The following is a 26,141-nucleotide window of genomic DNA, read 5'->3' on the forward strand; positions in this document are numbered from 1 at the left end:
TCCTTGTTATTCCAAATGTATATGGTTACATTCAATGTAAGCAAGAAGGACAATACCTATCTCCCTGATAGTAGAAGATACTTTGTTGAAGAACTGGTCCATTGCATTTCTTTTGTGTGAGAACAACACATTCACATTAGCTATCCCTAAATGGAATATTTCACACTTGGAATAAAGTAAACAAGATCGATTTTCCGCATTTTTAGTTTTTTAAAGTTAATGTTCAGATACAAACAGTACTATTTTGGTACTATTTTTGGCTACCTATTATTTAGGCACATATTATGTGACCAGTATTAAAAGAAGTGGAGGACTAGTAAAAAACCAGTAAGAATTAGTCTAATAATGTCGGCTAATCGATATGGACCAGTAAAAATTGTCCTCTTATCTAGTTAAAAAACCAGAGACCCCTGCTACTAATGTCTAAACGTTGAAAGCTTTGCAGGAGAGTAGGCAGAATTCTAAAAGTTACCTAAAAAAAACCAACACAGTAGTACCTTCAATCACAACCTTCAAACAACTTAATTTAACTAATATATTTTTTTTTCTTCTAGTAATGTTAATGAATTTTAATTAAATGCGTTTATCTTTTTGCATTCTAAATATAAAAGGAATTTTCAAATTGTATCCATTTTATAAAAGGCCACTACACTCAAGCCGACATATCATTTTTTTGTTCAACAATTTTTCTGGGTTCGGTATGACCCTGAATAAATAGTTTTATTGTGTTTGAACAAGTAATTTATCTCTGTTTTTGTGGGCGTAAGTTAAAGCTTGATGCAATTTGCCCTCAGCTGACAATATGAATTAATTTTCAACAATAGAATAAGTTGGCTTTATGACTAATAATACAGTTCCACTCTATTTAGTTATGGATATATTCCAAATAGACTTCAACAAGTTTTTGTGTGTTGTCAACAGACAGAGTAGATTGCCACCCTTTAATAGCAGCTTCAGATGTTGTACGGTAATACTGTGTGAGAGAATTTGAAGAGTGAAAAGCTTTCTTGATGTGTTATTTTTATTTTGCTGTTTGCTTTGAAGAAGACCACTAAAAATCTGGAGATAGATTTTGTAAAATTGTTGGAATTATATAAGAAAATACATGTCAGTGACTAGTGTTTTGTTGTAAATTGTGACCTGTTAAGGATTGCATTGAAAAGGGATATCCAACAGAAGAGTAAAGAAACAGACCAGAATCGCGTTTGAATGTTGTGTTCTGTATTCACACAGTTCTTATAGAGTTTGAGCGTCGTGAGGTAGTTTTACTGTACTGTATGTAACTGTACTGCCAGAAAAGGGTTATTATAGCAAATGCATAACCCAAGAACACCTGCTTAAACTCTCGCTCACTTCATTACAAAATGATGGATGATATGGTGTATTTTTTTCCTATTTTTTTTAGCCTTTATATATTATACTTGTTGTTTCTGCGCAATAGATTTGTAACTATGGAGGTGAATCCGAAATAAAAGCAAAATTTAATTGAATTGATAAATCGAATGTATATCTTTGCTAGTACTGAAGCTTAGCTTCTGTTTCAACTTTCAATTGAATACAATGTATCACGTTATCAATCCTTTCACGTCGTAACATCTTTACGTTACGAAAAGAAATGATGATGGTGGTCTGTTGGAACGTTCTCACATGAGGGCGTGGTTGCAAACTAGTCCATTATGGTCCAGGAGTGTTCTAGGAACTTGTACTTTTCGTATCTAAGCCCTCCCTCCTCTTGAGAGCACAGGCTATTGTTGGTTTATCCAGGTAAGCGGCACTCATCATAGACTACTAACACCACTATTGGTTTGTGTACTTAAACTCTATGATGTTACAGTAGCAGTCTTATTCTTACAGTAATTTGTTGGCCTGATATTCACATCTTTAGAAACAGTATTACAGTATGTATTTGATTTTCTTTGTTTTCATCTTTGAGAAAACTCTAGCTGTGTTTGCTGTGTTATGTTTACATTTACATCAAGTATTCTTTTCTTTGTTACATTACTGATTTTAATAGAATTATTGCTATTGTTGTTACAAGGCTATTAATATTATTAGTAGTAAACCATCATTAACAATCTAGTACAAAAAAAACAACTTATGTCAACAGGGCCGTAACCAGGTTTGACGGCGGGGTGGATCGTTAAGTTCTTTAGTGGAACTCAGGGGCGGATCCAGGATATTGAAATAGGGGTGGCGTAGCTTTGCGAGCGAAGCGAGCAAACATTGGCTGGGGGCCGATCCGCCACTGGAATCATACAATCGAATTTTTTTTCTCTATAGGCCTATGGCCGCAAAACGCATTTCCGGCTATTCTCTTTTGTTTATGAACTATAAGTTGGTGTAATTTCCAGCCCACAAATTTCAATTGCCGACCTTATATTGTCAGAGGACGGCATTCTCTTGCCGACCGAAATTAGGCTAGATCCCTCCTCCTTTCAAGCCTCCTAGCAACAACATGGTACATTAGGGATCGTATCATTGAGACTTTAACAGGCATATTCACCATCATGTGGTGTTTAGGTAAAAAACCATGGAATTAAGATGATCTCTGAATTCACTCAACCGTTGCATCTTGCACTTGCGTGTGAGCTGCATGCTTTCTCTATCAAGCAGCTGGCTGGGCACGTCACACGCACGCGGAGACCTGTGTAGGGGAATACCCTGTTATGTCAAGCAAACAACTATGCTCTGTGTACAGCTCGCTAGAGCTCCAGAACCACGATGTTAAGCAGTTATCAAATAGAACTTATCTTGTAAATTTTAGTGTTAGGTTTTTATATTTTAGTTAAAATATATATATATATATTAATTAAATTTATTAAGGCTTGACTAGGCCTGTAGTGAACAATCGTCGTGTTGTGTTAGTATGCCCAGCAAAAAAAAAGTGGGAGGCCAAGCGGAACTCGCTGTTCAGCGGGGGGATCGTACGATCCCCCCGATCCCCCCCTGGTTACGGGCCTGGTCAAAGATTTATACTCTCGTATATTTGCATGGTTAGTTACAGGTCCAGAAAGTTTTTTTATACAGTACACTAACTAGCAAAACATTTGCTAATTGTACAAAATCTAACCAGACAACTCCCTGATCTAACTTAGCATAACAACTAACACACAAACAACAGTTTTGGTAAATTAATACAGTACTACTACAGAAATTGTGGAGCACTGTGGCGCAGTGGTTAGAGGATTGGACTTGCAATCAAGAGGTTGTCGGTTCAAGCCCCGGCTCGGTCACTGCAGTGTTGAGTCCTTGAGCAAGATTCTTTATCCACATTGTTCCTCCCCACCCAGGTGATAGAAATGGGTACCGGTATGTGCGGGAGGAGTGGCGTACCCCCCACAAACATACACACTTAGTGGAGTCTGGCCCAAACGCTAAAGAAATGAAGATGGGCACCATGGGCACCACGGCCGTTAGCATTAGCTTAGATTTCGACTTTACCTTTACCTTTACCTACTACAGAAATTGCCACGCCTCAAGTTACCATTTCTTTAAAAATGACCAACAAACAAACAACAAATTTCAAGCCCTGATTTTTAATAGGCACAAACATGCAGAAATGTCAAATTTAATACCAAATAATTGGCAATACTATATTATGCAGTCGCCTTATAAAAAAGGTAATGATTTCTTTGAAAGATTTGTAAAATATAAGATATGATGTCATCATCTTGAATCAATCTTAATCAATACTCATCTTTTGATACCTTTGAGCTAAGAATGTTCCCTGTAGGTACAGGATGTCCGCATGGACTATGTTCTGATTCAGGATATTGACTTGTGCTCATTTTAAATAGTTATATTTAGATTATAACTACTTAATGTATTTGACTAGATCCTCTTTCAGATAAATAAAAAAAAATGATTATATACTTTACTGCAGGTAATGCAGTAATTAAAATGTATGTGTACTGCAATAATATGATTTCAGTTTGTTTCAATGAAGAAATTGAGGTATTCGCTGTATGTAATATACAGTGTGTATATGCTTATTATTATAAACAAGAAATATTTACAGTATTACCAAAAACACTGCTTATCTCACGATAACTACCGTCTTCATGCATCTCAATATTTATCAGCAAATGTTTTCATAGACTCTTTTTTCCAATTTTTTTTTTAAATATGCCATTTTAATGTCACATAATTCAATTTGACCAAATACTGGATCGTCTGTAGACAATGGTTTCTGGTTAAAATTAAACGTTTCTTATGTCTTTTTATAAGTGAAATTATTTTTTTTTTTAAAGAAGTGAATAACTTTATTAAAACTTGCCCATTTCCCCAAAAATTGCCCATTTAAAGTCTGATTTTAGTAATCTTCATTTTTTGGGGGACAACAATACATATTTAATATTAAAATCTAAAATGTTAGTATTCTGTTTTAAAAATGAATTTTTGCATAATAATTGCTTAGTATTTGTTTTGTGTCAATTTGTTTCAGTTTTAGTTTCTGTTGGGTTCTATTCCATTGCTTCAACACATTTTATAAAAATGTTTAAAAACTACAAAGTGAAACCAAAGTATACTGTTAACAATTTTCATTACTGGAGAAAGAATGGAATATTTGTTGTAGACAATAATAGCAACTGTGCAGTATTTCTTTAATCTTAGCCAGTTAAATCTGCTAAGCAGGGAATTCCCCCCGTTTTAAGTGTTACTAAAATCTGATTGGGAAATCGTTGATACGGATTTGAAAAGAAAGGATCACCTCAGTGAGCACGAAATATGTGCTGGTGAATACACAGAATTGTTAGCGTTTTTAGGATGGCACAATTGAGCTATGGACAACAACTACAGTACTATAGTGTATTGTACATATCGCTAGAACAAAATAAAATGTGTTATTTAAATGCCTTATTTGTGAAATCTTTATCAAAGGTAAGATTACTGTATTTGAGTGTCATTGTTCTAGTAGCATTTTGGAAAGCTTTACTGTATATTCATCCACATTGTGCGGGAGTGACTACTGTATGTGTGCCAAATACTGTACACAATAATACTATTCAGTCATTAATATTATTATGGTATACAGTATGTATATTATTTTTCTCTTTCGTTGGTGTAGCCCACTTTTATTCAATCTATCATTCCGTTACAAAGATATAAACAAATTTTAAAAACATGTGTTTATATAACAAGTATGATTTTTTTTTAAACATAACATAATTTGTTATATAATATTATATTGTACTTATTTGTTGTAGGTTTGATGTGTTATTTTCACAAACTCTAGCAACAATTATTTTATTGAATAAATGCACAGTAGTGTTATTTTCCTAGTGAACTGTTTTACATTGTCAAACACGTAAAAAATCACTCAGAATTTCAATGTATAGTTTTCTGTAATGTTTGATTTTTTCTCAGTATATTAATTTTAATACTATAATCAGGTTGCACTGTGTTAAAGGCCAATTTACACAGACGAGCAGTAACATTTTGTTGTCACTCATAAAGTTTGATAGTGTGGACAGAGCTTTAAAGTTGTTAAGGTCACTCATAGAGTTTGATAATGTGGACAGAGCTTTAAAGTTGTTAAGGTCACTCATAAAGTTTGATAGTGTGGAGAGAGCTTTAAAGTTGTTAAGGTCACTCATAAAGTTTGATAATGTGGACAGAGCTTTACTGTAGCTACTGAAAATATGTCAGCAAAGGTGTGCCACATACTCCACCCACCTTCTCTCATCCCCCTCTCCCTTCTGTTTTTCTACTACCTGTTTCCCAGTTTTGCTATACATTTTATTTCATGCCTAGTTTACCTGGATAAACTGACAATAGCCCATGCTCTCCAGAGAGAGGGCTTTCAATAGGAATTGACAAGTTACACGTTGTGTAATATTGCAAGAAGAAGTCGCCAACCAATCGAACAATATGACAATACATGTTTTTATTCTCAGGTATTCAGTGCTGTCGTCTAGTTTGATCTCGGCTTGTAGTTTAATCCATCCAACATGACTTCTAAACTGACTATGACAGTTGTAAGTCTTATTTTGTAAAAAACTATTTATATTTTTTGCGTGGAGTATTATATCTGTAGTGTGTTTTTCTTTTCAGTTCAAAATATTACCTATTGTAGCTGCTTGCTGTCTTATATTATTCAGGGCTTGATTTATACACTAGCCCGGTGTATAAAGCCTAGTAAATTCTAGTCAGGGCTAGCCAACCTAAATGATCTTTGCGGAGTTATTAAAAGAAATATTAGTTAATACCACTTTGTATCTATAATTCTCCATATTGTGTATAATAATTTTGTTCAACAAAAAGTGCTGTTTTAGTTTGAGCATGGTTTGGGCTAGCAAATTGACATTGGCTAGCATAATGACATGGGCTAGTTACATTTAAGCCAACTAGCCTGAATGGCTAATAAGCAATGTATATTAAATCAAGCCCTGTTTGCTTAGTGTTTTAGTTGCAGCTTAGATAGTAATATCTAAATCTTAGTGCTTTTTAATTGTGAATTCAACCTTTATTGAAATTCAATTTACTGTAGCACATTTTATAATCTATCATAACATGTGAGTGAAAATTATGTTATTTCTAATGAGTGTATTTTTTTTAATTTACAATAAATCTTTATTTAATCTAGAAACTATACTAACTGTACAATGTAATGTTAAGTGATGCCCAGACAATGGTTTACAGAGTTGGGGAACATTAAAATAATAAATACAGTTACCTTTTTAAGATGTTAAGAAAACATTGAGTTAGTTTGTATCAACATTAAATTGAAAGGTGGTGCTGCCCCAGTAAACTTCCCTGCATTGTATTCAACTTTGATAATGCTAAAAAAAATCCTGCATTTTCACACGCTATCAGTTATAGTCCTGAAAACCAGACTCATTTAATAAAAAATAGAAATAGAACAATGCATTGATGAATGTTATTCCCTCCTCCTCCACAACTCTATTGAAGTGTGAAATTCCCAAATACATGGTAGTGATATGCCCAAATATGGTAGTGATATGCCCAAATATGGTAGTCATATGACATCATGTCCATAATATGAGCAAATCACATGAAGTTTGATAGTGTAGACAGAGTTTAAAGCTCTGTCTACACTATCAAACTAGTTTTACAAAAAAAGTGTGATGTGCCAAAATATGGTAGTGATATGCAAAAGATTGTAGTGATATGACATCATCATGTCCATTATGGGCACATCACATTTTGTTGTCACATAAATTTGATAGTGTAGCCAGAGCTTTAGAATAGTGTTCCACAAGCAATATTATAGGTATCTCTTGAAAACCAGACTTGAATATTCTGTGATGAAAAAATGCATTGATTGCAGTTTAAACATATAGATGGTTAAATGTGTTGCCCTCCTCCGATCTCTACTACATTGAATTAATCTGCAATAATGCTAAAGATATCCTTTTGAATGACAACACTGGCGCATTGATTACGTTTCAACATGTAGTGATGATTAAACATGTCATCTACTCGGCTCATATTATCCCTGTTGTTAGAATTCATTTTCTTTTTCATATCAGGTTCCATGGAACAGTTGCACTGATTGTAGACACCAATGTTAAAGCTCTGTCTACACTATCAAACTTCATGTGACAAAAAAATGTGATGTGCCCATATATGGACATGATGATGTCATATCACTACCATATTTGGGTATATCTCTACCATATTTGGGCACGTCACAAACTAGTTTGATAGTGTAGACACCAACATTTAGTCTAGCTTGCTTTAACATGGAATGAAACCGCTGCAATGCAAAGTTTCTTTCTACATTAATAAATAAAGTATTATGTACAGTATCAGTGTTCTTTAAATGTATATCACTATGTTGTACAAGTACTGAAGATGCACAGAAATTCATAAACCATAAGATCTACACTATCAGTATCAACCTTTATATGATATTTTAAAATGTGAAGTTCCCATATATGGACATGATGATGTCATTTCACAACCACATTTGGGCACATCAATTTTTTCGTCAAACTGGTTTGATAGTGTAGACAGAGCTCTACTGATCTTAAGAAAAGAAAAAATATATTTTCATTCTTTTTGCTTCTATATATCAGATACCTACCATTACAATACATGGCATTCACTGCAATGAGTATACTATACAGTGTAGTACTGTAGATACTGTAGTTTACTAATTTTTAAACAGTGCCACTGAATAATGCTCTCCAATTTTGTGAGGCCTATTACATTAAATTGATATACACTAAAACCCCAAGAGAGAAACTTTAAGAACAAAAAAGGTGTCTTGCCTTATATAAGGGTATATCTCCTAAATATGGATGTCCCCTTATCCCCTGAACAGGGTTTGGTTGTATGTAGTGTTAATGTATTTTTCCTCTTTCATTTCATGGGAAAGTGTCCCCTTTACAGGGTGTCCCCTGAATAGAGATGTCCCAAAAGACTTAAGAGAGGTTCTACTGTATATAATTTGATTAACACTTTTTTCAACAAAACCTTGTAAGAATCCAGGTGAAATCACTTTTAAAATATTCATTGGAAATCATTTCAACTGACATTAATTAATCTCTTTGTATTTCAGCAGCCTCTTTTGTAAAAGATGTAATAACTACTTAAGTATTAAGGTTGAGGTTATCCTTATTCATTCGCTACATTTAAATATTCTCCATCATTTTTTTGTCTCATAGGTCAGTTCCAATGATTCTTTGGATAAGATAGCTGTGAGGTTTGGTATCACAGCGTCAGAACTGGTACGACTCAATCATCTCAATTGTCGCATGATCTTTCCAGGACAGGTAAGCTAAACTTTAATCTCCTTTATCGTAATTTCAAATCCTTCTTGAGAAGATCATGTTTATTTTTATTACTGTAGGCATTTTGTCTGTAAATGAATGTATAAAATTAAATACGTTTTTTAGAAAATATAGAGACACCACATAAAATAGCACAAATTTTAATTTAATCATGTTCACTGATTTACGAGAAGTACTGTATATCTTTAAAAAAGTTGAAGATATTATGAAAGATCCTACGCACCCGCTACATTACTGGAACAATTTTAATAGATCTAGCATTAAACTAAGACCCCTAAAAGCCAATCTATGTAGAACTAGGAAGTCCTTTATTGTAAATAACATTAATGTACAATTCTAATGTTCAACGATAATTCTTTGTTGTAATTTTTATTTTCACTTTTAATCGTTTTAACAGTATTTTACAGAGCCTATGGCGTTTTTGCAATCTGCATTTTTAATAGATTTTTAACAGTATTTTAACATAGGCCTATAAATAGTATTTTAACATTACCTTTTGCAATTTGATTTATTTTTCTTTGTTGTTTTATTGTCTTAATTATGGCAAGCAAAACGAAATTCCATTTTAAATTGGACCAATATAATTTCTTGAATCTTGGAATATATCCTCTTTTTTTTCAGATTTTATTTGTGCCTGATCCAGATTCAGAGGAACCAGTAAGTCTGAGTCCAACATCTCCAGTTGCTAAAACGCATGTACAGGTAAATTTAATTTATTTTCTATTTCTGTATGACCATCTTGTCTTCACAAACTACTTATCAATAAGTAATGACTACTTTAAGCTCTGTCTACACTATCAAACTTTATGTGACATGTGATGTGCCCATCTATGGAGACGGTGATATAATATCGCTACCATATTTTTTTTGTCAAACTAATTTGATAGTGTAGACAGAGCTTTTAGACCTACCAATGTACTACCTAGTATGTGTTCTCTGGCAATATCAATATATTGCATAGCATCGCAAGTAAAGTAAAGGCACTGGTCTCCTTGCTAATGCTCTGTCTAAGTATCAAACTTTATGTGATGACCCCATATATGGACACGATGATGTCATATCACTACCATATTTGGGCATATCACTACCATATTTGGGCACATCACACTTTTTTTGTCAAACTAGTTTGATAGTGTAGACAGAGCTTTAGACTCAATACAAGAAAGAAACTGTAACAAAAATACAATTATACTGAAAACTACTTTCCAAATATATACAGTATATTTAAAATAAATAGTAATAAAGTTTTAGTTTCCATATTATCTCATCATCAACACATCTGTACAGGTATTTTGTAGTTTATTGTAAGCTGTCAAACAAAACTGGCTATCGACAAAATATTGTCCTATTATCAGTATTTATTGCAGACAACTACGATATATTTTACTATTTAAAATTTCATTAAAGCCTTTAAGTTTAAACAATTTAAATCGACCATTAGGACTTTGTGTTAACAGATCGGTAACAATTTTGTATCTTTTAAATTATATATTGATGTGAATCATAATCTGGTAGATATAAATCTAAAGCTTTAAAAACAGGTGTTTTTTGTAGACTATTAATTATGTTTTCAGCTTTAAATAACAACTTTTTAAGTTTAAGTCTATAGTAGTCCTAAAAATCACTAATTTTGGTGTCAATCCCTACCCCACATTAGCCTAAAAAAGGACAAACAAATTTGCTACTGTATGTTGAAATTCTCTTTTTCCCTTTTAAAATGTCGGCGAATCATGTAATAATATGCACCCATTTTAAGACTTTTTCAAAATGAAATCTTCTAAAATAATAAAAACAAAAAGAAACAATCTCAAAAAAAGATGAGGCAAGCCATTATTATTTAATATTTCAAACATTATTTGTTCATCTTCAGGAATAATTTTCTTTATATATGTTATTTTAATTAAATAGTAACGGATATCTCTTAACATAAGATTTGTACATCCTTCCTGCTAGTATTAGCTACCACTACCAGGTACACAGTATCTTCATGGCATTGTAATTCTTAAGCTTTCTATTTATTTAATCTGAGTATTTTCGCGCCGCGCCTTTAGGCAGTTATTTTTTTTTATTATGAGGACGGAAACATTAGGAAACTGTATCACGCAGAAGCTTTAAGTTTACCAAGGCTGAAAAAAATGGGAATTTGTAGACTCAGAACTTGGCATGCGAAAACCCCAAAGCACGTCTGGGATAAGAGAGTCTATGTATGAGATGTATGAAGACAGTAGTCTGTAAGACCTGTTCAATAAACAATGTGGCTATTTTAAAAATAAATATTTAATAGAATATCAATAAAAAAAATCATCATTTAATGAAGAAATAACAATTAATTAACTGTTATCAAAATTCGAGCACATTTCTGGTCCAAAGAATCTCATTACTGTATCATATTTTTCTAAACAATTTTTATTTAAAATTTTTCAGGATTTACCTGTTGTACGTGAGAAGCCGATTGATGTACCAGTAATTATGGCTAAAAGTAAAAATGATAAAGTTCCGCAATCAAAATTAAAAAAGTCCAAAAGTAAAGATGACCACCTATCCAAAAGACAAAAGTTAAAGTCGTTCCTTCGCAAAAATAGTGATCCGAAACCGGGCAAAGTGGTACGTGCTAAATCGCAAGAATCGGAGACAGAGATCGGAAGTAAACAGTTTTTAAAATTAAATGTGAAGTATATAACTGACGGTGAGGTAAGTGTTTGAAATATACAGTATTCATTCTAATTCATAATTCAAGAAACATTTATTGACCAAAAATATTATATTATAACATTGGTTGGCATATAATATATATAGTCGAGAGACTACAAAAGGCCCAATGGGCCTGTCGCTGTAGTCCCTCTTTACATTATACAAATAATAATAATACAACACTTAATTGTAATTGTAGTATTCTCAAATGTACTTAGTATAAAGTACAAATTACGTCAGAGTAGGGCAAAAACATCTAATTACACAACACTTAATCTTTACGTACATTATATAAATGGAAAAAAAATAGAATACAGTATCTTAATTAATTAGGTTACCATCTGATGTATACATTAATAAAAGATATTCTTTAACGGACCTTTTTAAACTTTTGCCATGCTTATGCATCATGTTTGGAATTTTATTACAGAAATAATTCTAAAGTTTAGGCCCATTTATATGAATAAAGTATTGGCCGCAAGTTAGTCTTGTAGAGCTTTCTATTAAGGGGATGCCTCAAAGCATTTTTCAATAAATAGGGATTTCCATCAAGAGAGTTGGCAGTAGTGTTGAAACATCTAGAGTATTTCTTGAGAAGAAAGTATCCCCTGATTAGGCTAAGGGTTGATTCTAGTGTTAATTATTATATTATTTTACCTGTTTCATTTCATGGGAAAGTGTCCCCTTTAGAAGAAAGTATCCCCTGATTAGGCTAAGGGTTGGTTCTAGTGTTAATTATTATATTATTTTACCTGTTTCATTTCATGGGAAAGTGTCCCCTTTAGAAGAAAGTATCCCCTGATTAGGCTAGGGGTTGGTTCTAGTGTTAATTATTATATTATTTTACCTGTTTCATTTCATGGGAAAGTGTCCCCTTTAGAAGAAAGTATCCCCTGATTAGGCTAGGGGTTGGTTCTAGTGTTAATTATTATATTATTTTACCTGTTTCATTTCATGGGAAAGTGTCCCCTTTAGAAGAAAGTATCCCCTGATTAGGCTAGGGGTTGGTTCTACTGTTAATTATTATATTATTTTACCTGTTTCATTTCATGGGAAAGTGTCCCCTTTACACATTGTCCCCTGAATAGGGCTGTCCCCTTATCCCCTGAATGGTTGTTGGTTCTAGTGTTAATATATTATTTTTAATCTTTCATTTCATAGGAAAGTGTCCCCGTTAATACAGAGTGTCCCCTAAATAGAGGGGTCCCAAAATAGAAGTTCTACTGTTGTTTATATACACTATATTAGTTTCTAAAGATGTTTTTTATATATAATATAGTTTTAAGCTACTCTGTGCGTAATGTTTGTGTCTCACATGTCTCGTATTCAAAATCTCTTATAAATTGTCTGGCTGATAATGAAATTCTTGTCTTGTTATTATCACATGTCAATTTCCTGTTTACTAAAAATAGTAAATAATATAAATGCTTCCTTTTATTTGTAGGGTGTTGTGAATGGGACTATGCTAGTTACACCAAATGCAATAATGTTTGACCCTAATGTGTCGGACCCGCTGGTCATTGAAAGAGGTACAACACCTTATGGAGTTTTATCACCGATGGACCAAGTACTAGGAGCTGCTATGTACAGAGATATAGCACCAATGATGAACAGGTTGGAAAACCACAATAAATAAATCATGTATTGAAAAATGTCTGAAAACAATAAGGAAAATCCTGCAAAATAACTTATTACTGATCTGAATTACAGCATAACCCCTATTGAGTGGGACAACTTCTGGACCCAACAAAGACAGTGTCCCCTGAATAGGGGTAGGCCGTAGTGTTTCAAGAATAGGGAAAGCCAAAAGGAGTGATTATACCATAGTTGGTATTTCTTTTTCCCTTCCATCGTAATAATAATCCTCTCTTTCTTTTGATTTTCCCTGGTCCCTGCTGTTTTTTTATTTATTTTACTTAACGTCTTAGATATTAATTTATCTAACCATTTTTTTCTTTATTTTGCTATTTTAATTTTTATTCAATTTTTTTTTTTTTTTACCGTCATTTATATTATATTTATATTATATTTTATTTCTGTTAAAGGAAAGTCTTTAAACAGTGATTGGGTTCACTTTTGACAATCCTGGCTTTTTGTTTCACTTTGTATTTTATGTATTCTGTTGTAATTGTAATGAGCCGATATTGAATAAATCAAATCAAATGATGTCATATCACTACCATATTTAAGCATATCACGACCATATTTGGGCACACTTTTTTTGTAAAACTAGTTTGATAGTATAGACAGAGCTTTAAATTGATTCCTAAAACGAACAATTGATATGTTTTTTACCTCATCTATACATTTATCTCACTATTCTTAGATACATTTATCTCAATATTCTTACAGGGATGGAAATCATGAAATCTACTGCCCTATGCACAATGAGCAGAATCCACTTGACCAAATGAAAGACCGCTCAGAGAGTGTCTGTTCATGCGGCCCAGAATCGGTGAAAACACCTGGCATTGATTCAACCTTTGACCCATTACCTGAATTATTTTCCGACCAAAGTAAAGAGCACGGACGTGACTGTACGAGGTGTCCCGATCACGATATGAACATCGAAGGAGGAGGACACTCACAAACTCTAAGTCATTCTGAAGGAATAAATATTGAAGAAAATAGAAAAACTACAGAAGATAAAGGAAATAACGATGGAATGAATACATCAAACGGCGTAGATGATCTTACCTCATCATCAAGCAATGTTTCTTCTAATGTTGTTGAGCCATTAGAACAATCACCAGACACTTTAGTTGATTGTGCTGTAGACATGGTTATGAAAGAGATATTAAACGCCATTGAGAGTAAAGAAACGACAAATAGCGATATTGGAATCTCTTCTCAAACCGATGATGATGATAAACTTTCAAGCCAAAGCAAGCAATTAGACTCTAATATGTGCACACATATCCTGCCATCTCAGTCAACCAGCCAAAACTTTGTCAATTATTCATCGCATATTTTCGTGACGGACTGTCGTCGGTGTTCCATGGTACCCGACATGAAGGAATGTATTCACGATACGTCTGCGACAGAGAAGGAGTTACACGAGTTGGAAGAAGTCGGGAAAGAGATCCGCAGCGGATCGACCTCGGAAGACAACTGTACAAGTCCGACTATCATTCCAAGATTATCACACATTCCTGGTGGGTTTAAAGGTAATTTGATTTTTATTTTCTCTTTTTTCAGTTTCTTACATTAAAGATATATTGTCCCCCATAAAGATTTTTTGTTGAATATGCCATTTTATTGTCACATAATTGTTATTCACTTTGACCAATAACTGGATCGGAAAAAATAATGTTCTACTGAATGAAACAAATGTAATTTAAAGCAAAAAATACCTAAATTATGGTTTTCGGTTAAAATTAACTGTTTTTTTGTCTTTTTATAACTGAAATATTTTTTTTTAATTAGACAACACAAAGCAAATTCCCTTAAAAAAATTGTTTAACTTAGAACATAATCCCATCAATGTAAGTATAGGAAGGAAGGAGTGTGTTTTTAGCGACAAATAAGGAAAATAGTAGAAGATAATAGTTAATACTGTATCCATCCTGTCTACTAAATAATTGCCTTCATAATTTACCTTAAGTTGCTATACCATTTGTGTCTATTAAGGTGGAATGTGTTTTTGATGTATCTTGCATTATTGCTGTAATACAGTGTATTAAAGTAACGATTCTAAGGTGCCTGTTATTACTGTAGCATGCTATCCCCGTTTTAACAGCATCCTTAAAATGATTTTACAACCAGGCCTTTGGGATACAGCACTTTTATCTGCTGTATGGATTACCTCTTTGAATGATTTTTTTTCTCTTGATTTATAAACAAATGAGGGTTGTCATTCAAGCATCATAAGCAATAATGATGATGGCCAACCAATGAAGTTTATATCAAATTGTCATCATAAGTTAGAGTTACATGGATAAAAACAGCTGTTTTTCACAAAGTATCATCAGATGATATGACTCAGTGTGTCGGTGAAAATATTACATTTCTTCTCATTTTCTGCTGGTAGTTTTTAAATTTTGTTATCGTGGCATTGTTTGTAAATAATGCGTTGTTTGTTTATATTATGAAGTGGAAACATTTGGTATGTTTATTTTTATTTATTTTCATTGATCCAGGTATTAGCTATTACTGTTATGACTTTCGTATACATTAGTTCAAAGGGACCTAATTATGAAATATGTAGAAAATTAGGGGGTTGAATTATACTCAGATTGTGAGTACACCAAAGTCTTGTGTCCAAATGTTTCTAAATTAAGGGGTGGGATTATACTCCGGTTGCGAGTACACCAAAGTCTTATGTCCAAATGTTCCTAAAGTAGGTGGTGGGCTTATACTCAGATTGCGAGTACACCAAAGTCTTGAGTAAAAATGTTCCTAAATTAAGGGGTGGGATTATACTCAGGTTGCGAGTATACCATAGTCTTGTGTCAAACATTTTGCTAAATTAAGGGGTGGGATTATACTCAGGTTGCGAGTCATAGTCTTGTGTCCAAATTTTCCTAAATTAGGGGGTCAGATTATACTGCGTAATATACAGATTTTTTTTTTTAAATACAGTTTTAAAAATCTGAGCTGTTGCTTGTAAAGAAAAATTAGCTTATTTTTTGTCGAGTAATTAGCAATAACATAACTAGTTTAGTAATTTTTAAATTGTGTTAATGGCCCATTCAGTAGTGTTGTTTACAGATATAAGTGGCTTTACGTACATTTGTAGAATTAGCTGTAACGTAATGAATTTAGCTGAGTGACGCTGGATAGTCACACCATATGGACAATGTGCTGTAATATTAGCTGTACACTTTAATGCATTCAACGAACAAAGGGATTTAGTCTGTTATAATAGTTATGTCTAATTAGTAATTTAATGTACTATCATTCACCAATACAGTAATCTTTTTTCACTGTATATTTTTTTGATATCAAAGTAAGATTTAAGTATCCAGCACTCACCTCCCCACTTCCCCTACTATACTACCTTACAGTATTGCAAACCTTATTTGGCAGTAATTGTGATGTATAAAGCTCTATCTACACTATCAAACTAGTTTGGCAAAAAAAAGTGTGATGTGCCAAATGTGGTAGTGATATGCCCACATATGGTGGTAGTGATGCGACATCATCATATCAATAGATGGGACATCACATTTTTTTGTCACATACAGTTTGATAGTGCAGACAGAGCTTAATTAGACCAAACAACTACATTTCTTATCTAGAGTATATACAGTAAAGTACTGTACTGTACTCATCTTCCACACATGACATACTCATCAATTCTTATTGTTAATAGACTGTGACACCTGTATATTGTTAATAGACACCTGTATATTGTTAACAGACACCTGTATATTGTTAATAGACACCTGTATATTGTTTATGAATGGATATTGCATAAACATGGATGAGTGATTATATTAATAAGTGTTAGTTTAACTACATGATGTATGTAATCATGTAACATGAGTTCCCTTGAGTAAGTGCTTACTTACATGCAGGTTAATGGATGGTATAAATGCAACTAATGGATGTAGAACCAATCAAGGGCTTTAATGTCTACATACACTTATATAAATTATAAATAGAAGATTTAAGACATACTAATTTACTAACATTAATGATATATGCACTGTAAATTGATTATGAGTTCCACTATATTATTATTATCATAATCCATCATCCATAATTGATTATCGCCAAATATTTCTGATTATCATCTCCATCCTTCATCAATGTTATCACCACCATCATTATCGCCATCATCATCACTATCATCACCATGATCACTATCATCATCACTATCATCACCATGATCACTATCATCATCACTATCATCACCATGATCACTATCATCATCACTATCATCACCATGATCACTATCATCATCACTATCATCACCATGATCACTATCATCATCACTATCATCACCATGATCACTATCATCATCACTATCATCACCATGATCACTATCATCACCATGATCACTATCATCATCACCATCATTATCATCATCATCATCACTATCATCATCATCACCATTATCATCATCATCACTATAATCATCATCATGATCAGCATCACTATCATTATCACCATCATTATCACTATCATCATCATCATTATCACCATCATCATCATCATCATCATCATCATTATCATCATTATCATTATCATCATCATCATTATCACTATAATCATCATCATGATCATCATCACTATCATCATCACCATAATCATCATCATCACTATCATCATGATCATCATTATCACCATCATCATCATCATTATCATCATCATCACTATAATCATCATCATGATCATCATCACTATCATTATCACCATCATCATCATTATCACCATCACCACCACCATCATTATCATCACATCATCACTATCATCATCATTGTTATCATCATCATCACTATAATCATCATCATCACTATCATCATCATCATCATCACTATCATCATCATCATTATCATCATCATCACTATCAACATCACTATCATCATCAGCATCACCATCATCACTATCATTATCATCATCACTACCATCATCATCATCACTATCATCATCATCACTACCATCATCATCATCACTATCATCATCATCACTATCATCATCATCACTATCATCATCACCACCATGTCAGCATCATCACTATTCTATAGTATCTTTATCTGAAAATTTATTTTAAAAAAAAGTTCTACACTTTGGAATGACTCAGTTGTTTACAAACCTACCCAATAATTATTTTTACAATCCCTTATAAAATAAAATTTTACTGTCCTTTAGTTTTGTTTTATGGAATTTCAATTTATGGTGTTTGTTTTTTATTCAGAGTAAAGTCCTTCATTTTTATTTTGTAGAGGAAATATCGTAATATATTATTATTAGGAAAAAAAAAATATTCAGTATATTATTCTGTCCATATTATCATAATGATAAATTAAACAAGTATTAAGTAATAACTACATTAAACTAACGGCCTGTATTTAATACAATTTGTAGATTATGTCACAATTTATCTTCAAGTGTATTTAATCACAGTTTGATTGTAAAATCTATGTTACATTGTAATGTGTAAAGTGTTGCTGATTACCAATGTATTACTAGTGCTACTACATAATCCTTCCTGATATTAGAATCACAGTGGGAACAATGCACTTTTGTTAAAGCTTTAAAATCAATACAGATTGTACTAGACAACTCAGCTAGGATACAGTACAATTTACATTCAATTGAGTTTGCAGAGAAGAGAGTACCATTGACAAAACAACAGAGTTGGTTTAATCTACTATTCAAATAAGTAAATGCCATTTTGGAATAAATTATGAAAATTTATATTTTTGTTTTTCCGGTTTCCAAGAAGGTAAAGGTAGTTTCATCTCGGCATTCAATTTCATCAATCAGTCATTCCGATATATTTATGATTTTAAGTGTCACATGCCTTTTTGTGGGTAAAAGTGAGATTATAATTTATTGCAAAATTCTATCTGCTCTTTAATTTTGATTAACTCTGATCAATTCTTTCTTGGAAGGTAAAAATGATATCAAACACTTAAGTATTAATCTTTCATTTTGAAATATTTGTCAGACTATATTTGTTTAATTCTTGCATAATTTCTCTTCCTATTTATTTTGTAGCTTTTGAACCGAAGCCATCTAAACCAAATGACAAGCCACCTCTGTACTTATGTCTAAAAGTTTATCGGCCCATGCAAAAGACGTTTGAGGCACAAAGAGATTCAGAAAGCAATAAAAATAGAGGAAAGATACCCGAGTATTGGTTTGCAATTCCACGTGACAGGTTAGTGCTACCGTTAGTCAATGTTTAGTTCTCTAAATTTTACAACCTTTTTATTTATTATCTTAAGCTCTGTCTAAAATATCAAACTTTATGTGACAAAAAAATGTGATGTGCCTATATATAGACATGATGATGTGATATCACTACCATATTTGGGCACATCACTATCATATTTGGGTATATCACTACCATATTTGGGCACATCACATTTTTGTCAAACTTACTACACTATCAAACTTGATGTGACCAAAAAATGTGATGTGCCTATATATGGACACGATGTCAGAGCTTTACATTGGAATCAAATTGTTAAATTGAAACAAATATCTTCTTTTTTTTATTTAGAGCCGATCTCCTTTATGACTTCTTCCTCCAATGGTCTCCGGAAGTTTACGGCAAAGAGGACGTATATCACAATGAGAAGGGCTTTGAACTGGTCAATCAAGAGGACATGTGTATGAATATTGTTGAAGACTTCTTCCATGACCCTATTGAAAAAGACTGGGAGGTATGTACATGTACAACTCAGCATACTTAAGCTCTGTCTACACTATCAAACTAGTCAAATATGGTAGGTATATGCCCAAATATGGTAGTGATATGACATCATGTCCATATATGGAAATCACATTTTTTGGTCACATAAAGTTTGATAGTGTAGACAGAGCTTTGGAAAAAAGAGTCTATGAAAACATTTGCTGATAGATATTGAGATTCATGTAGAAAGTTGTTGTGAGATGAGCGGCATTTTTTATAAGAAAGATTTCTCGTTATCTATATCTTACTTCTTTGTTAGATCGTTACCAAAGATGAAGCAAATCGTCGACGCATGACCATCCTGGAGTGTGAGAAGGACCTCCCCCTCCCGGCCATAATCGGAGAGAGCCGACTAATAAATATCGAACATATACGTCAGGTATGCAATTAAACGCACTAATTTTGATTTATTTCAGGATTTTGGCAAGTCGGTTTAGATTTTTTCTTTTTTCTCCTAAAGTTTGGTTCCCGATAGGATGCAACATAAGGACGTAAGCTATAATGCAACGAATTGACCAATCACCAGCGACAATTCGAATAATCCATCGCTTTTGATTGGTCAATTTGTTTGTGTTATGGTTTACGTCCCTACACTGCATCATAGTGGGAATCGAGCTTTACAATCATTATAATAATAGTAGTTTAAATTCTGTGGACGTCGACTTATCGGTTATAGGTGGGTCAGAAATCACAATTTACATTCTATTTATCCATACAGTTTGTTGTTGGGAAGCATATGCCAGCACGCATCGAAGGCCACTCTTGGTGTTTAATGTTTTGTACAGAAGAACATGGTTTTAGCCTGAAAAGTCTTTATCGTAAGATGCAAGGCACAGAAGGACCAATGTTAATTGTTGTTAAGGACACAGATAGCAGGGTAAACATTGTTACATCTAACAGTACAATTATCTACTCTAGGGCCTACATTTTAAGCTCTGTCTACACTATCAAACTAGTTTGATTAAAAAAAGTGTGATGTGCCATATATGGACACATCACATTTTTTTGTCACATAAAGTTTGATAGTGTAGACAGAGCTTTATATACTTTGAAATGTACTGTATACCACTGTCTTCATCCTTCATACTTTTTGTATAATTAAATTCTTTCCATCTTTACAAACTTTTTATTACTTCATATTGGAAAGCAGCATATTAAATATTTATTATTCTTGTTTCATCAACAGCTGTTCGGTGCCTTAACAAATTCCCCGATGAAAATCAGTGACCATTTTTACGGTACAGGGGAGACATTCCTCTTCAACTTCCTGCCAGATTTGACCGTTTACAAATGGACAGGAGAAAATAATTTCTTTGTGAAAGGCGACATTGATAGTTTAGCCATAGGCGGTGGAGAGTAAGTACACTATGCTTATCAGTTATTTTGAAGAAGACATGGTATAAAGATAATTTTTTCAGCATTTTAAATCTTGGATTATGTAGTTTCAGTATTTGTGAAAATCTCAATTTTGAAAATTCCAACTTATGTCTGAGTTCCCTTGCATGTGCCATAATTTCTGTGAAATCTTGTACCAACAAAATGCTATATTTGTAGGAAATTTAAAACATATTTTTACTTTTTCAGTGGAAAGTTTGGATTGTGGTTAGATGGTGATTTATACCATGGTCGTAGTCATTGTTGTAAAACATTTGATAATGAAGTATTATCACAAGAAGAAGACTTTACCGTTGGCAACTTAGAAGTATGGGGTTTTTGTTGTAACTGAACAATGTTTAACCAGAAACTAAGTAGCATGAATTATCGAAAAAACAAGCATTGTTTTATTACCCAGGGCGGTTATACTGCTCTCTCTGTCTACAATATCAAACTATGTGTGACAAAATAAATGTGATGTGACCATATATGGACATGATGATGTCATATTACTACCATATTTAAGCAAATCACTACCATATTTGGGCACATCACACTTTTTTTTTTAAAACTAGTTTGATAGTGTAGACAGAGCTTTTCTAAACACATCATGTTTGGTGTGAGTCTTATTGGATCATTTACAGTAAGGTATAAATATTAATGTATCATATGTAGATTGTGAATAAGTATATTGAGACTGTTAGTGTAAAGATTTCCTATTGTTGTAAAAAAGAGACATGTAAAGCCCTGTCTAGACTATCAAACTTTATGTGACAAAAAAATATGATGTGCCCATATATGGACATGATGATGTCATATCACTACCATATTTAGAATATCACTACCATATTTGGGAACATCACACTTTTTTTGTCAAACTAATTTGATAGTGTAGACAGAGATTAATATTTGATTGGACTTGTTTTGAGAAGTAATACCCCTAAGTATTCCAAGATGGAACTTGTAAAATTAATAATAATAAATATGATTACCAGAGAAAAATTACAAACAATTTATTTTCTGTTTCTAACCCTAATTTTAAGACCAAACTTTCTTTTTAATCGTCGTCATCCATCATGTCGTGATTGGTCAAATTACTCGACCCTTGCATCCTATGAGAACCAAGCTTTAGGTTACAAACATACTTCATATAATCTAATTTCGAATATTAAAGATGTATTGTCCCCCTGAAAAAATATTTTTGTAAATTTTGTTGTTGAATATGCCATTTTAATATCATATAATAGTTATCCACTTTGACCAAAAATTGGATCGAAACAAAAATTATTTACCTGAAAAAAATGTAATTTAAAGCAAAAAATAGTCAAATTGGCTGCCAGCCAATGGATTTTTGGTTGAATTTAACCATTTATTTTTGTCATTTTATAAGTGAAAACATCAATTTTTTCGGGTTTTTTTTCTATGCAAGTGATCAACTTGATTAAAACTACAAAATATGCTATTCAAAGTCTGATTTAATTAATCTTCATTTTTCATGTTTTTGGGGGACAATACATCTTTAAAATGATAAATATTTTTAATTAAGTTTATTGATAATTTGATGTTGCTTTCACGCTCAAACTAAATTGTAACAGAGATTTTAATTTTATTTTAAAAGAAAATCTCAAACGTCAGTCTATCCAATACTGATGGTGTCATTGGTGTATTATATATAATTGGAGTTTATCCCATTTTTGACATTAGCATATTAAGATTTTGTAAATTATTTTTAACTTATATAATTATGTTAATATTTATAATCCTTTAAATTATATACAAATGTCATGGCTGAGTTCTTTATAAATAATTTTTTTTTTAAAATTGATATAAAATTGTTTCTTTACTAAAGGTATTTTAAAATAGTGTAACGATTGTCATATTCCATACAAAATGTAAACTATTTTTCGAATTTTGGATTTTTTATTTTTGAAAAAAAATTACTTACAACAGCTATTGAATGCTGCCATCATATTTTTTGTGAAAAACTTTTGAATTGTTTTCAGTTTTAAATCTACCTTTCTCCTTTTCTAATTCCAATGACCAAATCCCACCAGAGATTTCATTTATTTAGAAATATAAATAAACAGTATTTCTTCTATTCCATTGTGCCTGTCATGTAGCCTACTTCTACTTCTGATTTCTGGCCTAGCTCACCAATAAAGGCCTATTTACACTAGGACGATAACGATCGACAATAAAAAGATAAATATGCATTTTTCATACCTAAAACAAAAGAATTGTTAAAAGTTTTCATCCTAGAACTATATGATTATCATCTATGCTGCCTTTGATGAAGATAATATTTCCACACGTCCAATCAAATGACGTCATGATTAGTAAGAGCAATAATATCGTTACAATACAACGATTTTATTGTTTTTATTGATCATGACGTCATTTGATTGGATTTTCAAAAATATTATTTATATCAAACACAGCATACATGATTATCCTATAGTTCTAGAACAAAAACTGTTCTAATTTCTTTAGTTTTATCAAAGAAAAATGTATGTTTATCTATTTATCGTCAATCGTTATCGCCTTAGTGTAAATGGGCCTTAAGACTGTCTTCTGTTTCGGTTTTTTCCACTTAAGTTTACGCTTTGATGTACCCCCACTCTCCTCCCATGTGAAGCTCAGCATACAGTATCATCACCACATTTACATATTGTACATTTTTACATTAGATTTTAATTTAAGAGAACTTTATTTTAAATTATCATTGAGGTATCCATAAACAAATTATATTGTTCAATAAACATTCTAGCATGTTATTATGTTATTTATTTAGTATCGTAATACAATCATTATTGTTAGTAATAATATTATTTAGTAATCATAAAATCATATGTACAAAAACCAGGAGAAAAAATTGGCGCACAAAAGTCCATGAACAGTGGTAAATATTGATAAAATTGCAATGGTTCATATTTCATAGTTTAGTTATTTGAAAAACATTACTTGTATTATTTTACCTTTGTAATTTGCCTATACTGTATTCATGCGTAATGTGAAAATTATTGAAACTTAGATCTGAGAGATGTTGACTTTCTCACCAAGTTCGGTTAACATTCTAAAGATCTGTCTACACTATCAAACTAGTTCGACAAAAGAAGTGTGATGTGCCCAAATATGGTAGTGATATGACATCATCATGTCCATATATGGGCACATCACATTTTTTGATATTATTATTATTATTATTTTATTTATATAGCACTTTTCCAAATTAGTGTAAAATGACCAAAGCGCTTTACATCAGCAGACCCAACAATGAGTTACTTCTTAGGAAATAGATGTGTTTTGAGGGCTTTTTTAAATTTTAAAACCGTGGTTTGTTCCCGGATCACAGATCACAGATAGTGTAAACAGAGCTTTAGATTGTTTCTCCCTCGTCGTTCAGTACCAATGGGCTAATAGCAATAATGTTGACAGAACAGTACAGATGTAATAACACTATTTAACCACTTTGTAGAACACTACATGAATTAGTTATTGGAATATTGCTATTTAAATTATTGTGATTTCAAAATCTTAAAGCTCTGTCTACACTATCAAACTTTATGTGACAAATAATGTGCCCATATATGGACAGGATGATGTCATATCACTACCATATTTGGCAATATCACTACCATATTTAGGCACATCACACCTTTTTTGTCAAACTAGTTTGATAGTGTAAACAGAGCTTACGATCGTTCTATTGTATTGAAATGGATCTCTCTTATGTATAAAACATCAGTGGTAAATATATTACTGTGTTAATTAATTGTTGGAATATGAATTAAGTATTGAATGGGTCATGAAATGAATGCATTGTGTTTTCACTAAGGAAATTAAAACTGTTTTGTAAGGTCCAGTGTTTTAACCTAGTTAGCTGGTAACTAGTTGAGGTCTTGACCCGGTTAAGTAATTAACCAGGCCTAATTTACTATTAATAGTATTTTAGCCTGATTCCTTGTGTTACTAAAGTTGAAATGTTAAACCTAGTTAACTATCGGTGAAGACGTAAAATTAAGTTAAATATTTTACCCAATTAAACTTGGTTTGTTGACTAATTAAAACCAGTTTAGTTTACCTACTACTACTTTTTAACCAAGTTTGTTACTTAAATACCAAAAACCAAATTGAGTAATTTACTCAGTTTTATTAGGTTTATTGATTTAACTTAATATTACAAGTATGAACTTAAACCTAGTTATGGTGATCTACAGTAACCCGTTTGTGTAACTGTAATCATTCTTGTTAGTTAATAGTACTGAAGATATAACCTGGTTAGCAACTTCTTAACTTGGTGTTTAAAACTTGTTCTTTGGTGAAAGCATACGTATACTATACAGTAAAAGTTTTCTTCAAGAAGTTCCAGTACGTTAAAGCGAACATATACAGTATTTGTTAATAAAGAGAGAGCCTTTTGAATATTGGTTAATATCGCGTCATGGTGGTTTAGGCAAAAAGTAAATTTTGTTTTGTGAGATTTTGTCTAATAATAGCAATGTAGTTATTATTATATTGTGATTGCTATCCGCTTGGCCTGAGTGGTTTATTTATCTTGTTAATAGATAAATGAAATGTTTTATTTCGGAATTTATTTCTCGAATGACAAGTACAAATAAAAAAAGTGTATTTTAATTAGGGTTGTACGAGGCATGTTTTAGTGAATGTTAATTAACCAAATCTTGGCCACAAATTCGTATATGGTAATAATAATACTTCAACTCGGTATAGGCCTACAATAATTCATTCGATAAACATATATTATAAATAGTGAATAATTTATATATTAGCAATTGTTAGCCATATATATATTTGACCCTCTGTTACTGAATGTAAACAAAAAATGTAACATACGATAAGTTTAGTGGTTAACTTCGTTACGTCATCAGTTTAGCGCGGGCGTCATCACGTTTTATGTGACGTCATGCGTTGTATACAGTTGATTGACT

At 32.3% G+C, this 26,141-nt stretch overlaps 2 protein-coding genes across 3 annotated transcripts in view; one reads left to right on the top strand and one right to left on the bottom strand.

Annotated features, from left to right (window-relative positions):
• The window catches only part of LOC144840384 (nuclear receptor coactivator 7-like), a 39,343-nt gene extending 13,409 nt beyond the window's left edge, over positions 1-25,934 (top strand). The window contains exons 1-12 of one of the 2 annotated variants that reach the window (XM_078696189.1): positions 5,843-5,978; positions 8,634-8,741; positions 9,381-9,461; positions 11,184-11,450; positions 12,895-13,064; positions 13,803-14,617; positions 19,119-19,281; positions 19,627-19,789; positions 20,078-20,197; positions 20,537-20,695; positions 21,005-21,174; positions 21,403-25,934. In XM_078696189.1, coding sequence (XP_078552315.1) covers positions 5,952-5,978; positions 8,634-8,741; positions 9,381-9,461; positions 11,184-11,450; positions 12,895-13,064; positions 13,803-14,617; positions 19,119-19,281; positions 19,627-19,789; positions 20,078-20,197; positions 20,537-20,695; positions 21,005-21,174; positions 21,403-21,544 — 2,385 coding nt within the window. In that variant the 5' untranslated portion in view covers positions 5,843-5,951 and the 3' untranslated portion in view covers positions 21,545-25,934. Of the gene's footprint in view, positions 1-5,842; positions 5,979-8,633; positions 8,742-9,380; positions 9,462-11,183; positions 11,451-12,894; positions 13,065-13,802; positions 14,618-19,118; positions 19,282-19,626; positions 19,790-20,077; positions 20,198-20,536; positions 20,696-21,004; positions 21,175-21,402 lie in introns of those variants that run through there. The other variant, XM_078696188.1, reaches the window with a different exon arrangement.
• Positions 9,825-26,141, bottom strand: part of LOC144840394 (kynureninase-like) — an 84,540-nt gene continuing 68,223 nt past the window's right edge. The window contains exon 15 of the mRNA XM_078696200.1: positions 9,825-9,866. The gene's annotated coding sequence lies outside the window, so the exon portion shown is untranslated. The remainder of the gene's footprint in view (positions 9,867-26,141) is intronic.

This window comes from Antedon bifida, chromosome 4 (genome assembly GCF_963402885.1).
Source record: "Antedon bifida chromosome 4, ecAntBifi1.1, whole genome shotgun sequence".
Classification (NCBI taxonomy): domain Eukaryota; kingdom Metazoa; phylum Echinodermata; class Crinoidea; order Comatulida; family Antedonidae; genus Antedon; species Antedon bifida.